The following is a 16116-nucleotide window of genomic DNA, read 5'->3' as shown; positions in this document are numbered from 1 at the left end:
ACTTTCTACATCTGTCCTCCCTATCTGTCCCACCACTGTTAGACTGCCATTTCTCCTCTCTGCTAGTCAGTCACATCTTCATCTAGAAACACAGATTTCCAGTCATAAGAATAAAGATACACATGTACATAGTTGGCAAAACTTCCACAGTAATTTTTGTTAAAAGCAAATGAAGCTAGCTGGCTCATGCAATATTCCACTATGCCTGCATGGTTTCCTTGATCCAGGGAAGAAAGAAAGAAATTTTAGTAAAGACATGAGGATACTTGGGATTATTACAGTCTTCTTCTAAAGTATAAGCCGTAAGACCCTGTGGCTTGCTGTTGCAGATGATTGGCCCACCAGAATCACCCTAGGATAAAGGAAACAGAAAGGTTTGATTGAGCAGTCTGTGATAGATCATTTTTGTTTTTCATGAATAAGAGAAGAATTCATGAAACCTTATTTTGTTAGCATCATTGTTGTATTTTATTATAGTTGATGATTTGTTCTTTGGCTGGTGTGCTGCAAAACTTAGAAGAATTACCTGGCAAATTCCTCCCTTCTTTTTGTCAAACTTGGTGCATATCATGCTTTCAGCATTAAAGTGCTCTTTCCATTTGTGGTTGCACTCAGCGCTGAATTGAATCTTCTCAGTTGTTTCCTTGAGTACAGGTGAGGCAGGCTCTTTGACTCCAGTTTTACCCCAGCCAGCAACAACGCAGTTAACATTGGCAGGGGTTTTTCCATTTTTCTTAGGTAGTCCAATGGCCTTCACATACTTGTTCAGTCTGGCATTGTTTTTTAACTGTGAGAGTGAACAGTGGAGAACAGATTGGCTTTAATTTCACATTATTTTTTTGCAAGATTTCTCATGAAACATCTCCCAGACATCACAGTGCATACCAAGTACTAAACAAGTGAAGCAATGCACCACAACACCTTCAGGTGCATCAGTGCAAATGTGTGAAATTAGATGCATCAACTCCAAATGACAGGAAGAACTGCACATTTTTACTTTACCTTAAGTAGCATGATGTCATTATCATATTTTCCACTGTATTCTGGATGTGGAAAGTAGTCACCCACTTGGATCAACTGCTGACTCTTTTCTTTCTTGGTTATGTCATGAGCCCCTAATACGACTGTCAGAGGCTGAGAGCTGACAAACCAAGCAGCAAGTAAGTAAAAACATTTATAGTGTAATGAGGTAATGAGGTAGTCCTATAAATGAACTCACTTCTTGCAGTGTGCCACAGTTAGGACAAAGTCCTCCCGAATGAGTATCCCACCACACTTGTGTTGTCCTTTATTCTGAAGTGATACCATGTAGGGTCTGGAGTGAGGCTTTGAGACCTTACCACCTACAATGCCACTCTCAGTAGCCCCTTGCAGGACAACAGGAAGTAAATTAACAAACATAAACAACATACAAAATTCTCAGTCATCAAGTTTATTATATTTTTTGCAAGAGGAAAGAAAAGCAAGCAACTGAAAGTGTAATCATCAAAAGGCTTTTCAAAAAAATGGAAATAAAAACTGCTATTATCATTAAAATATTTATAATCACACAGCAGAACATGATTTACCCCCTACACTGCCACTCTTAGTAGCCCTTTGCAGGAGAAGAAAAAAAACAAAACAACAGATAACAATATACAAAATTCCATCACGATAGGGAAACAGAGTGAGCAATAACTTATCAAAAGGCTTTTCAAAAAATAAAAGTCAAAAACTTCTATGATCATTAAATTATTGTAATCACAGCAATAACTGTTGGAGGAGTTGAATCATCTTACCAGTTTCAGAGAAGAAGAAAAAAACAACTATGATGCAGACTAGACATGCCATTGTCGTTGTACAGAGGTAAAACCTGAGTGTGGTGGGCTGTTCACTCTGCTACCTTTTTTTGTAGTCATCCTTCCAACACAACCGAAACTTTGTGGGCAGGTGTGAAAATCATCCGTGCTAACTGCAACATTGGTGAGACCCCTTCACAAAACATACAAGCCCTCTCAACCGCCATTTGAGTTGGCAGATATATCAATGTGATGATCAATAATCTACAGATGTAACTTATGTTACTACATACCACATGGGTCAACCATCACACTCACCAACATATTTCTACATTCTGTTCTCCCTGTCTGTCCCACCACCATTTCTCCTCTCTGCTAGTCAGTCACATCTTCATCTTTAAACACGCAAACAAAGGATGAAATATTTACAGTCATAATAATTAACATAAACATGAACATAATTGACAAAACTTGCACAAGGATTTTGTAAGAAGCAAATGAAGCTAGCTGGCTCATGCAACTATAGTATTATGTCCGCATGGTTTTCTCAATCCAGGAAAGAAAGAAATGTATTTTAGTGAAGACATGGGGATAATTGGGATCATTACAGTCACACATGAAAGTATAAGCTGTAAGACCCTGTAGCTCGTCCTTGCAGATGATTGGCCCACCAGAATCACCCTAGGAAAAAGAAACATAAAGGCTTGATTGAGCAGTCTGTGATAAATGATATTTGCTCTTCATGAATACGAGAAGAATTTATGAAATCTTATGTTGTAAGCATCACCGGTGTATGTAGTTGTTGATTTGTTATTTGGCTTGTCTGCTTCAAATAATGTTTGATTACCTGGCAAATTCCTCCTTTTTCTTTAAACGTGGTGCACATCATGCTTTGAGTATCAAAGTGGTTTTGCCATATCTCTTTGCACTTATAGGTGAATTGAACCTTCTCAGTTGTTTCCTTGAGTACAGGTGAGGTAGGCTTTTTGAATCCAGGTCGAGTTTGACCCCAGCCAGCAACAACACAGTTAACATTGGCAAGAAGTTCCTTTCCGTTTTTCTTAGGTAGTCCAATGGCCTTCACATACTTGTTCAGTGTGGCATTGTTTTTTAACTGAGAGAGAGAACAGAGAAGAACTGGAAATCACAGCAGTTGTTTTTAATTGACATTAGTTTTTAGCAATATCATCTACCAAATATCACAGTGCATGTGCTCTTATGAACCCGACAACTACACGTGGTGAAAGACACACAGTAATGATGGCATCAACTATTGCACAAAATACCGTTTTCAGGTTGGAAATTGACTTTTCCGCATTTTTACTTTACCTTAAGTAGCATGATGTCATTATCATATTGTCCAGTGTAGTCTGGATGTGGATAGTAGTGATCCACTTGGATTAACTGCTGACTCTCTTCTTTCTTTCTTAAATTATGTGCCCCTAAAACCACTGTCAGAGGCTGAGAGCTGACAAACCAAGCCACAAATGATATAAACATATTTAGTTATACTCTAAAATTAGTTAAAAACATTGATGATGAAGTCTAAGATTATACATATCACCATATAGAAAGTAAATTATGAATGTTAAACCACTATGATTTTGAACTGATGTAATGATGTCAATGAACTTACTCCTTGCAGTGTGCCGCAGTTAGGACAAAGTCCTCACGAATAAGTACCCCACCACAGGTGTGTTGTTCCTGAATCTGGAGTGATACCATGTAGGGTCTGGAGTGAGGCTTTGAGACCTTACCACCTACAATGCCACTCTCAGTAGCCCCTTGCAGGACAACAGGAAGTAAATTACAAACAGGCGTTTCAAAAAATAAAAGTAAAAAAACTGCTATTATCCATTATTTATAATTATTCATAACCACAGCAAAAACGGATCAAGAAAATGAATTATCTTACCAGTTTGAGAGAAGAAGAAACAAACTAATAGGATGCAGACTAGACGCACCATTGTCGTTGTACAGAGGTAAAACCTGAGTGTGGTGGGCTGTGCACTCTGCTACCTTTTTTGTAGTCATCCTTCCAACTCACACAACGGAAACTTTGTGGGCAGGTGTGACAATCATCTGTGCCAACTGCAACATTGGTGAGACCCCTTCACAACACCTACAAGCCCTCTCAACTCTTGAGTTGGCTGATATATCAATGTTTGATCATCAATACAATAATCTGCATGTGTAACTTCATGGCACCACACAATGTCTCATTGAACGAAAAAAAAGTAGTAAAAAGAATAAAAGTATTTATTTAAAAAAAAAGAAAAAAAATGTATCAATAAGATTTGTGATACAAAGACTGAGACCGGACTTCTCGTCCCATTTTGTATGAAAGTCCATACTTAGATACATTTACTGTCACTGTTGATCAGTTATAAAAACATTTACGAGAGACCAAGAGTGTTTAGGGCAAATGAAAACAGAGTTAAATAGTCATGTAGAAACTGTGTCAAGGCCACATTAACCACAAAGGTATTCACCACTTAATGCAGTGGAATGCACACATAGATTATGTTATTTCTACCCTTTGTGTTTTTCTTGACCAAAATTAATTTGATTGTTTTCAAAAGACAGACTTGTGTGTTGGCGTTTAACTATTGGGAATCAAGTAGGCTACAGTTTTTGAATCCAAGCTACTGATTATATTAAAGGGATAGTTCAACATTTTTGAAAATTGGCCCATCGCCATGATCCCCCTAGTAATAGCAGTAGGTTCGTTACCTTTAATTGTTGCTCCAAGCTGCTTTTAGATCGGGGGAGAAGAATACCGAGCGGCGCAGCTACACTACGGAGGCTAATGGAATTTCTTGGTTTTGCTCATCAAACTCAGCAAATACACAACCAAAAAACTCAAAAACGCTGTGGTGGACAAGTTGTGACCTGCACATTCACCACGCTATGAGATAATAGCGGAAAGTTGCGAGATGGAGTTGTTTTAGAGGCAAAGTCGGACTTTACACTCTAGACGGCTGCTCGGCGGAGTGATTTCAAAAGCGCCTGTTTACTGCAGATACGTCCGTATACTACGGCACTGGCTGAGGTGCGCACACTGTGTCCCTCCGACCAGTGGTTCACTGAAGAAAGTAGTTCCGAGTATTTGCTTCACTTCTCTTAACTTTCCGCTATTATCTCATAGCGTGGTGAATGTGCAGGTCACAACTTGTCCACCACAGCGTTTTTGAGTTTTTTGGTTGTGTATTTGCTGAGTTTGATGAGCAAAACCAAGAAATTCCATTAGCCTCCGTAGTGTAGCTGCGCCGCTCGGTATTCTTCTCCCCCAATCTAAAAGCAGCTTGGACCAACAATTAAAGGTAACAAACCTACTGCTATTACTAGGGGGATTATGGCGATGGGCCAATTTTCAAAAATGTTGAACTATCCCTTTAAGGACTCTACTCACCCCGATAAAGACTCGTCTGCTGGAGGTGTTTGTGAGGCTAAGTTTTTTTCAGAGACAATAGGACAGATTAGAAGTCAATTATTAATTCTTCATGTCAGATGTTTTTTTTTCTTTCTTTAAAACCTTCCAAAAATAAATTTACTGTAAATTCAATTCTTGGTCTGTATGTTGTCTCCATGTCTTGTTTTCCTCTGCTCTCCCTCCTGTGATTCACCTGTGTTTGATTGTCCCATTCCCTCAAGTTTTCCCATTGCACTTTGCTGGTTCATCTGCATTCATTTCAATGTGTTCCTACTTGGTGTTGCCTTTGGTTTCCTGACTGTGTTCTTTGTGTTCTCTGTAAGTGTTTAATAAATCCTATTTGTCATCACTCCACCATACCTGTCTTCGTCTGAGTCTGAATTTGGGTAAACTTCCTTTAAATCCCTGACAGAATGAACCAACCAATAATGGACATGATCTACTCCTCTCTCAAGATCTTAATGAACTGAAGTATGGCCTGGCTGCTCAGTGCAGAGAGAAGTCTGGCCAGGGCCATAGAGAAGCTGCCCACTGCCTTGTTTATGATAGGATCATGGAGACAGCTTGGCGGCTTGGGGTTTTGCCTGCTGAGTACAAGGACTTGGTCAGGAACATAGGTTCCCAACTCACCAGGATTCAGTCCACCAACACTCAGCAGGCAAGCCTGTAGTCCCAAGTCCCATATCCAGCTCAGCTGCAGTCTTGACTCTCTCTGGCTGGGCCACAGCCACCTGCCATAAACCATGGATGTACTGACAAGACACACATTTACATTTTTGTGCTATCTCTTTAAAACTGTTTATTTTGCTTGTTTATTTGTTTTATTCTTTCATTTATTTTATTATTATTAATGTATTTTGATCGTTTATATTTTTATGTAATTTCCTTATGATCATTTTTCTTTTATTATTATTTATATATTTCTGACTGTTCATTTTGTATTATATTTTTTGTTAACTATAGGTGAGGCATCTAATAAGTTCTCTGAGATTTCGCCTCTTCCAGCACTGTATATTATGAAATTGTTCCTTTTACTTATGTGTATTTTTAACTGTGCAAAATACATCTAAATCTAAAAATCTAAATTTAAATCTTCTTCAGTCCCTAACCTGGCTGGGCCTCAGCTCCCTGTGACCTAGTTTCCCGCAGACGCCATTCCTGTCTCGGCGTAGTCCAGCCCCGATGTCGGACCTCCACAGTCTCTGATCTCTGGTAGGTGGTCCTCCTTCCTCCTGTTACTGCTTGCAGCGTTCTCCTCCAGTGCTGCCTCCAGGTTGGCCTTCAAGGTCTCCATGCACTTCTGCCTGGCCTCCTGGCTGGCCCCTAGACTCTTCATGCCCTTCTATGCAGCCTGCCAGCCAGCACTCTGTCTTCATGCCTGTCAGCCCGGCCTCCCAGCCAACCTCTAGAGCAGGGATGGGAAACTCATTCTACAAAGGGCCAGTGTGGCTGCAGGTCTTTGCATTCTGTGGCTACTCTCCTTGATCAATGTGGTAAAAATAAAATTGTATGTAAAGTTAAATCATTTGAGAAGAACATGCAGCTCTATGTATAGTAAAAAGAGCACTGCACACGCACTTAATCAAGTACAAATGCTAAGGAATGACCTCAGAGAGCAGCTCATTCCAGAAATCCAGGTTGTATGAAGAATGGTTCAAAGTTCCTCCGGAACATTGTGCAAGTCTGATTAGCAGCTACTGAAAGAACTTATCTGAGTCTGTTATTGTACACAAGGGAAATTCCACCTGTTATTCAATCCAAGGGTTCACTTACTATCGAGGCCGGCTCTACGCTGGGGCAAGAGGGGGCAAAGCGCCCTTAAACAACCGTCCTGCCCCCTTAAATCAAACTTTTAGAAGTTGAGAAAGTAGGGGTCACCCTCGGCTGTGGGTTCGTCCGGACCGCTCAGCCGGTGTCCCCGGAGGTGTTGGGGTCCCTGTCTGGTCCCTGGTCCTGTGGCCGGCCTGCTGGTTCATCCGGTGTGCGGTGCCGACCTCTGGTGCCGTGGGCTGGCTGCCCCCACCCCTCCCCCTCCCTCCTCCGCTCTTGCCATTGGGGTCCGGATGACACCACAGTCTCACACCTCCAACCCGTGAATCAGACCCACACCAGCCCATTTAAAGTTAAACCTTCCTTAAAACTTCCACACATCTTTCACTTACATTTTACACAAAACATTCACTCTCTAAGGGGCAGAATTGTTGTGGATCAAGGGGACCCACGATGGAGTAGGCCGTGGGGCAGTAGTGTGCCAGGGCCTCCCATCCTACACCCCACCTATTCCCCATCTGTCCCTTAATTTTTAAAGCACTACACACACCTACAGGTTGAGCATGGATCAGTGGTGTCCAGGAAGTCTCTCGTCCACTATCCAAGTCCACCTATTTTAATGCACTACACAACCCACACAGAAGGCTGGGAAGGTCAAAATCTGGAACCCCAGCGGTAAAGACTGCGGTTGGGGGTTTGGAGGATGGCGGTTAGGCCTCCCTGTCCGGCGCACCTGGGGTTGGCCCTGGCTCCGTGGCGGTGCCGTGCATTGCCGGTCCGGGCATGGGATCCCATTTGGCCCCCTTCTGCTTCCATGGGCTGCTGGCTGGGGGTTCGGGGCGCCCCTGCTGCCCTGATGGATACCACACTGGCCCCAGGCCCCTGATGGGCTGTCAACAGTGTCCACAAGCACACAGGCACACAGGCTCCCTGCACCTTCTTTCATGCACTATATCTACTGTATAGCTCAACATCTATCGTCCCCCACTCCTCACTTCTTTTTTCTCACAGTCCTTCACCTCCCCCTTTTCATTTCACTACGGTGTAGCACACCCCTCCCTGACCTACAGAAGTGTAACTATCGGAAGCTACGTCCCAGGGAGGGCAGGTGGCAGTCACTAAAGTATATTTTAAAAAAAAGAAAATGCATGAAGCTCTGGATATGGTTTCCACCCTTGTGGTGGTAATCCACTCAGACAATGCAGAAAAAAAATAAAAAAAATAAAAAGAAGTTGAGAAAGTAAATAATATTTTACCCACAAACTGAATATAGACAAGATTTACTACAGTAGAAGTTGAAAAATCCACTGGAAAAGGCACAAATGAGATGACAGATTTAATCTCTTCTTTGCCCTTTTCCTCAGCTCGTCTGTGTGCAGGCACAGACACGCACTATGCGGTTGTACACAATCGTTAGGATTGTGCCCTTAAACAACCACATGATCAGAAAGGCACCAACCGGGGTTCAATTCAAGTCATTTAAACTGTATCCTGTATTTAGTAAATATTTTGTTTGGAGAAAAAAATGCTCATTTCTCATATAGGCCTACACACATCTCATGAAGCTTAGCCTAATCTTAAATCAGCCTCTTTTATCTCACATTTGAGACATTTGGTGAAAATAGAATGAATGCAACATGTAGGATGCTCAAAAAGCGATTTTTTTTTTCATGTTTTCTACACTTATCTATTGCTTTATATTGCACTGCTTTTGTGAAGCTATACTTTGGTACACCTAGTGTTCACAAGGGATTTGAAAAAAAAAAAAATTGACATAAAATTTCCAGATTTAAATAATTAAATAATTACTTTATATAGTGTTCTAGGACAAAACTGGGTGTACATAGAGCTGAGATTGGTCTGAATATTAAGACATAAAACACTTGTATTGTATTGTTACCCCCCCCCCCCCCCCCTTAACTGCCTGGGTCGCCACATTTCTGTCTGCCCCCTCACATACTGTAACCGGCCCGCTTACTATTATGTTTAATGAATGTGTGCAACAAACAAGGATTTTAATTGTTGTCATACTATTAGTTTGATGACATAGCGTCTATCTGCCATAGTAATTTACTGTAGATTGAGATCAGATTATATTTTATGTTTATTTATTATCAATACAGAAAAACATAATAATAACATCATAACCTATCTCTCAATTAGTTATAGATGACATTATTTCACAAAGGATCCAATTCGAGTGAGTTTTACATTCCAGACTTTATTACCGTAATACAAATAGCATGAACAAACCAGGAAGTTGCAGTTATTTATTTTTATTAAGCAAAAGTCAGAATTCACTTATAACAGGTGAGGTCTACTAAGTCGAGCCGCGCCGTGACTGTGTAGTGGAAAAGCGCCATAAGACATATAGTTTAAAGGAAGCTGTTCCCCTTTCTCTTCAGGTGACAGGTTTCACAGATCAAAAAGAGTTCAACCTCAGTAGTTTGCACAATGACTGACAGGACATAAGCGTAAAGCTGTGGTCTTGGACCACAACCATCACACTCACTGACGCACTTCACATTTGTCCTCCCTATCTGTCCCACCACTGTTAGACTGCCATTTCTCCTCTCTGCTAGTCAGTCACATCTTCATCTAGAAACACTCAAGGATGAAACATTTAAATGAGATTTCCAGTCATAAGAATAAAGATACACATGTACATAGTTGGCAAAACTTCCACAGTAATTTTGTAAAAAGCAAATGAAGCTAGCTGGCTCATGCAACAACTATGCCTGCATGATCTTCTTAATCCAGGGAAGAAAGAAGTGTATTTTAGTAAAGACATGAGGATACTTGGGATTATTACAGTCTTCTGCAAAAGTATAAGCCGTAAGACCCTGTGGCTTGCTGTTGCAGATGATTGGCCCACCAGAATCACCCTAGGAAAAAGGAAACAGAAAGGTTTGATTATTATAGTTGATGATTTGTTGTTTGGCTGGTGTGCTGCAAAACTTTGATTACTGTAATTACCTGGCAAACTCCTCCCTTCTTTTTGTTAAACTTGGTGCATATCATGCTTTCAGCATTAAAGTACTTTTGCCATATCTCTTTGCACTTATAGGTGAATTGAACCTTCTCAGTTGTTTCCTTGAGTACATCTGAGGCAGGCTCATTGACTCCAGTTTTACCCCAGCCAGCAACAACGCAGTTAACATTGGCAGGGGTTTTTCCATTTTTCTTAGGTAGTCCAATGGCCTTCACATACTTGTTCAGTGTGGCATTGTTTTTTAACTGTGAGAGAGAACAGAGAAGAACTGGAAATCACAGCAGTTGTTTTCATTTGAGATTAGATTTTAGCTATACTGTATGTCTAACAAACATCTAGCAAATATCATAGTAAATGTGCTTATGAACCTGTGAAGTGTGAAGCCACGTATCACATCAACTGCACGTGGTGAAGGACACACAGTGAAATGATGGCATCAACGACATTGTACAAAATACTGTTTTCAGGTTGGAAATTTAACATTTTTCAATACCTTAAGTAGCATGATGTCATTACTCTGTCCTCCATTGTAGTCTGGATGTGGATAGTAGCGACCCACTTGGATCAACTGCTGACTCTTTTCTTTCTTGCTTAAATTATGTGCCCCTAAAACCACTGTCAGAGGCTGAGAGCTGACAAACCAAGCCACAAATGATATAAACATATTTAGTTATACTCTAAAATTAGTTTAAAACATTGATGATGAAGTCTAAGATTATACATATCACCATATAGAAAGTAAATTATGAATGTTAAACCACTATGATTTTGAACTGATGTAATGATGTCAATGAACTTACTCCTTGCAGTGTGCCACAGTTAGGACAAAGTCCTCACGAATAAGTATCCCACCGCACCTGTGTCCCTCATTCCGGAGTGATACCTTGTAGGGTCTGGAGTGAGGCTTTGAGACCTTACCACCTACAATGCCACTCTCAGTAGCCCCTTGCAGGACAACAGGAAATAAATTACAAACAGGCGTTTCAAAAAATAAAAGTAAAAAAACTGCTATTATCCATTATTTATAATTATTCATAACCACAGCAAAAACGGATCAAGAAAATTAATTATCTTACCAGTTTGAGAGAAGAAGAAAAAAACTAATAGGATGCAGACTAGACGCGCCATTGTCGTTGTACAGAGGTAAAACCTGAGGAGTGTGGTGGGCTGTTCACTCTGCTACCTTTTTTGTAGTCATCCTTCCGACTCACACAACGGAAACTTTGTGGGCAGGTGTGAAAATCATCCGTGCTAACTGCAACATTGGTGAGACCCCTTCACAACACCTACAAGCCCTCTCAACTCTTGAGTTGGCTGATATATCAATGTTTAATTATCATACAATAATCTGCATTAATGGCACCACACAATGTATCATTTTGCTAAAACAAAAAGAAAAAGGTTTTTTATTAAAAACAAAAAAAGACGGAAAAAAAAGTTATTGATGAGACTTGTGATAAGAAGACTGGGGCCTGACTTCTTATTCCATTTATATGTATGAAAAAGTCCATCCTCAGATACAAACAATTACCGTCTATTTTTGTCTGTTGTTGAATACTTTCTTTTACTAGAAACCAATTGGTAAATGAAAACAGAGGTAAATGGTCATGTAGAAACTGTGTCAAGGCCACATGAACCACAATGGCATTCAGCGACTCATGCAATGAAATGCACACACAAAACATGTTATTTCTACCCTTTGTGTTTTTCTTGACCAAAATTAATTTGATCATTTTTTCAAAGACAGACTTGTGTGTTTGCATTTTACTATTGGGAATGAAGTACAGTTTTTGAATATAAGCTGTAAACACACTGATTGTTTTTAAGCACTCTACCCACCCTGATAAAGACCTGTCTGCTGGAGGTTTTTGTAAGGCAAAGTTGTCCTCAGAGACTGAGGATGATTAAAAGTCAATTTAAGCCATTAATAGTAATTCTTCATAGCAAATGTTTTTTTTTCTTTCTTTAAAGCCTTTCAAAACCAATTTACTGAAAACTCAATTCTAGTGGGGTTACAACGTGCCCTATAATACAAGACCACACACACTTGATCCAGGAATTTGGAGAACTACTGTAATGCTCGATTTAACCCTCACACCGGCTTATATTTGACAAATTATCATGGCTTGAAATAAACTGCAGCGATCCTTTTATAAGGACGCCGATAACAATAAAACATTAATTTCTATTCTGTCTACTGTCCACTAGATGGAATCATTTGAGTGTACATAAGATTTTCTTTTATTCATTACATATGGCAACAAGTTCACTTTTATTGGATGAATGTAATACATTTAATGTTGCTGTTGATAACTGAGTCGGAATATGTTTGTCCAATGGAAATAAATAATGTAAACTAAAACTAACAACACTAACAGTTAGCTTGTAGAGAACTGATTGGTAAAGCAAAGTTTCAAATTTGGTGGTTTATTGTCTTCCTGGACTTGTGACTCAGTAATTCTCATGTTTTTGCCCCCTCAGGTATGGTGATATGACATACAGTCAAACAGAACAATAGACAGTACAATACTATATATCCTGATCTTGAACAATAGACCAGTATACTGTATGTAGTCACTATGATAACAGTTAGAGCCACTTTCAAGATGACCATTGTCTAACCTGTTGAGTTCGTACATTGCAAGTTATACACAGTTCAGATCAGTTTATTTATGCTGTGCCAAATCCTAACTGATATTACCTGAAGCTGCTTGCTTCAGTAAGGTCAAGGTCTAGACATAAATACCCCCTTAAGAACTGAAAGTATTTACACAATACTGCTTATGGAACTATGAGGTTACCACCAGCATGACTCAACGGTTGCAAAGCAGGCACAGAGGTTAACCAACATAGCACAAGACATCTGCAGCATGAGCATACTACATATTAACAAACACGGGTGGGCATGAAGTCAGTGGTTAGATAAAAGAGTGGAGTAGTATTCAACTGAGACTAGTACATCCTACTTTGAGTTGCCCATATAAAAACATACATACACACATACAATCCTGTGTCCCTGTGCGCCTTTTACGCACTACTGTATTATCCTCAAACTGCCCTGAGTTTCTCCACCATGTATAATGTTGCCATCATGGCACATATGACAATCGTGCTCTCTACTGAGGAGCTTCTAATTACTGCAGGAAGGAGGTGGAAAAAGGACAAGCTCCATTATGTCTCTTATGAAATTTTAAAGAAATGATCTCTCTGACTATCAGAATGCCGTTAAAGCTGTCCAATATTGTCTCTAATAATAAACACAAGCCCCAGGTTCTGTTTAATATTTTTAACTCTCTTGTAAATCCCCATGAGAACTATCCTATAGTGCCATCACAAACTCTCTGTAACAGCTTTCTTAAATTTTTTATCGATAACATTTCTTCCCTTAGACCAGCTGTTCCCACCTTTTCTGCCCCTGGCGCTGACCCCACTGCCCCACCTTTGTCCTCCCTTGATCAGTTTGAGCCAATATCTCTCTCCTTGCTCTGAGATGTAGTCAAGCATCTGCGGCCTACAAACTGTCCTTCTGACATCTATCCCACCCCTTTAAAGATGTTTTTAGTACTGTGGGACCTACTGTTCTTGCTGTAGTAAACTATACAGCCTTAGCTCTGGGCATGTCCGAGCGGCTCTGTAACACGCTGTGGAGCAGTCCCTTATAAAAAAGAAAAACCTTGACTCCTCAGTCTTGTCAAATTTTAGACCAATTTCTTAACTACCGTTTTTGTCCGAGGTTTTAGAAAAAGTGTTTTTTACACAGCTGCAATTTTTCCTGCTTGTCACAGCACTGAAACAGCATTATTAAGAGTCCTAAATGATCTACTTTTAACTGTTTTTAACTCAGGAAACCTGCTGTCCTGGTTCTACTTGACCTAACAGCTGCGTTCGACACTGTGGATCACAGGATTTTATTGTCTTGCCTGGAACAGTGTGTTGGTATCACAGGCACTGCACTTTTATGGTTTCAATCCTACCTGACCAATCGTAGCTTTTCTGCTCATCCAGAGGAATTTACCTCAGGCACAGCTCCACTCACCTGCGGGGTGCCCCAAGGGTCCATCCTTGGCCCTATCCTATGTTCCTACTATACATACCTCCACTGGGCTCGATTTTCAGGAGGCATAATATCTCCCTTCATTGTTATGCAGATGTGGATTTTTCTACCTTTAAAATGTAACTGTAAGGACTCTGTGCATCCATTTAATGAAAATAAGACTGAGATTATTATGTTTGGACATAACCCCTCAGATTTTCCTGCTGGTTCCTCTGAAGCCATGGAGAGACTTTAAACTTCAAACCATTGGTATACTGAATGTAACAACAGTCTGTGTCATATTCTGTTTGTGTATTGTGTAACACACATGGTGGCACTGTGACATTTGGTGAGACTGGTGGCATTGATCATGATCACTAATGTTTCTCTGGGAAGATAAGATTCACCACAGTTATCATTACTCGTTCTGGCTCCACCCTGAAATTTCAGTTATTTCATTCCAATAGTGTCATTAACAACAATGTTGATCTTTCCCTCCCCCACTGAGCAATTTCTCCTGTGTGACATAGTCGATCTGTCGGAGGGTCGGTTTTCACTGGAGGGAATTCAAACCATGGTAGGAGCCAAGATGACATCATTTCCTCCCCCTTCACTGACTGGAGACCTTGATTGCAGTTCTGCCACAATACTCATGGAGGGGAAGCTGGACTACGGGTAAATGGTAGAAGTGAAGCTACTATACATCCACACAGCCTCACTTGTTCTTTTTTTCATTATAATCAGGGAACTGGTATAAAGTGAAGAGTGTCTTCAATAATCATTCTACAAGGTCAACATATCTGATTGTTTGATGATCTACAGAGCACTGAGGTTACCGACTGCCAGCTCTCACAGCAGCCCATGGGTCTCAATTAAACTGTGACTGATAAGTCACCAGTTCAATGTGTTGCGACACTGTAAATGGAAAACTTGATGCTTAATCTAGCTGTTAAATTGGCTCCAGGGAATATTCTCATCTCTGTAATGTTGACATGAAGAAGAATGGGTTGTCAGCTCATGTGGACTACATTCATGTATATAGGCTACACAGTCATACTGTACGTGTATACCTGAGGTGCAGACCGTTCTTCTTACCCAGAACTGCAATGTATTTTTGTGTGCAGTGTTGTTGTGTACATCCCTCCCTCTGCTGCACTGGACAATCTGCACAACATGATCAGTAAACATGAGAACAGGTACCCTGACAATGCTGTTATTGTCTTGGGCGATAACCTTAGGAAAAATCTGCCAAAATATACAGTATGTGACATTTCCCACTAGAGGAAATAATGCCCTATAGCCTACCACTGTTATAGTAATTTAAGAAATGCATCCTTAGCTGAGCCCAAACCTCATTTTGGAAAATCAGATCACATTCTGCTCAAGCCTAGTTACACCAAACAGCTGAAAACTAACCATGTTACAGTCAGAATTGTCAACACCTCAACTGAAAGTGCAACGACCAAACTGCAAGGCTGTCTCGAGCTCACAAATATGTCTATTTAAGGAGGCTAAAAGCAACATACATGACTATACAGAGGCTGTCAGTGACTATATCAGCTGGTGCAATTCAATCTGTGTCCAAACTGTTTGTGTCATTCCAAAGAAACCCTGGTTTAATGCAGACATATGCTGGGAAGAAATCAGGAAAAGGCAGGAGGCTTTCAAGGCAAGTGACAGCAGAGTATAAGCAGTCCAGATATGAAGTGCAGAGCGCAGAGCTGCAAAGAAGGCACACTCACAAAAGCTTGAAAGCTGCTACCTGCAAAACAACACACGTACAGTAGGACGTGGCAGGGCATCAAATCAGTCATAAAAAACAGGCGAGGCGCCAACAGCATAATAGACTAAGGACACGGATCTACCTGACGGTCTTAACAAATTTTCCGCCAGATTTGACAGAATAAATACAGATAACTTCCCTCTGACCCTGAGGACTCTGCTGCTGGTGACAAACACACAGGTCCCGAGGGCTCTGAAACATGTGACCCCCCACAAGGCTGCAGGTCCGGATGGTGTGTCACCAAGAGTGCTCAAGGCCTGTGCTGTGATGTGTACACAGACATCTTCAATTTATCCTTAAAACAAGCAGTAGTCACATGCATATTTA

At 40.6% G+C, this 16116-nt stretch overlaps 2 protein-coding genes across 2 annotated transcripts; both read right to left on the bottom strand.

Annotated features, from left to right (window-relative positions):
- Positions 1-62: 62 nt before the first annotated feature.
- On the bottom strand, positions 63-3761 carry LOC311004760 (granzyme B-like; the record flags this gene model as incomplete). Its single annotated transcript, XM_083996929.1, has 6 exons — positions 3694-3761; positions 3415-3562; positions 1003-1141; positions 527-787; positions 280-352; positions 63-82 (listed from the first exon to the last, which is right to left on the bottom strand). Exons 1-6 carry the CDS (start codon positions 3743-3745, stop codon positions 63-65), a joined length of 693 nt encoding a protein of 230 aa, XP_083853055.1. The 5' UTR covers positions 3746-3761.
- A 5934-nt stretch (positions 3762-9695) lies between these two features.
- Positions 9696-11111, bottom strand: LOC311004593 (granzyme B-like). Its single transcript, XM_083996709.1, has 5 exons — positions 11050-11111; positions 10774-10918; positions 10467-10605; positions 9958-10218; positions 9696-9866 (listed from the first exon to the last, which is right to left on the bottom strand). Exons 1-5 carry the CDS (start codon positions 11099-11101, stop codon positions 9714-9716), a joined length of 750 nt encoding a protein of 249 aa, XP_083852835.1. The 5' UTR covers positions 11102-11111; the 3' UTR covers positions 9696-9713.
- Between the last annotated feature and the right edge of the window lie 5005 nt (positions 11112-16116).

The sequence above is a fragment of the Trachurus trachurus genome (assembly GCF_905171665.1).
Source record: "Trachurus trachurus genome assembly, chromosome: 21".
NCBI lineage: Eukaryota > Metazoa > Chordata > Actinopteri > Carangiformes > Carangidae > Trachurus > Trachurus trachurus.
Note: the sequence above shows the minus strand (reverse complement) of the source record. Positions and strands in the feature narration are given on the sequence as shown.

Excerpts from the sequence above, each read along its gene's own strand:
- LOC311004593 (XM_083996709.1), bottom strand. The coding sequence starts at position 11,101 with ATGGCGCGTCTAGTCTGCATCCTATTAGTTTTTTTCTTCTTCTCTCAA. Across the intron at positions 10,606-10,773 it reads ACTGTGGCACACTGCAAGGA|CTCTCAGCCTCTGACAGTGG; the intron begins GTAAGTTCATTG and ends TTGGTTTGTCAG. Across the intron at positions 10,219-10,466 it reads ATGACATCATGCTACTTAAG|TTAAAAAACAATGCCACACT; the intron begins GTATTGAAAAAT and ends TCTCTCTCACAG.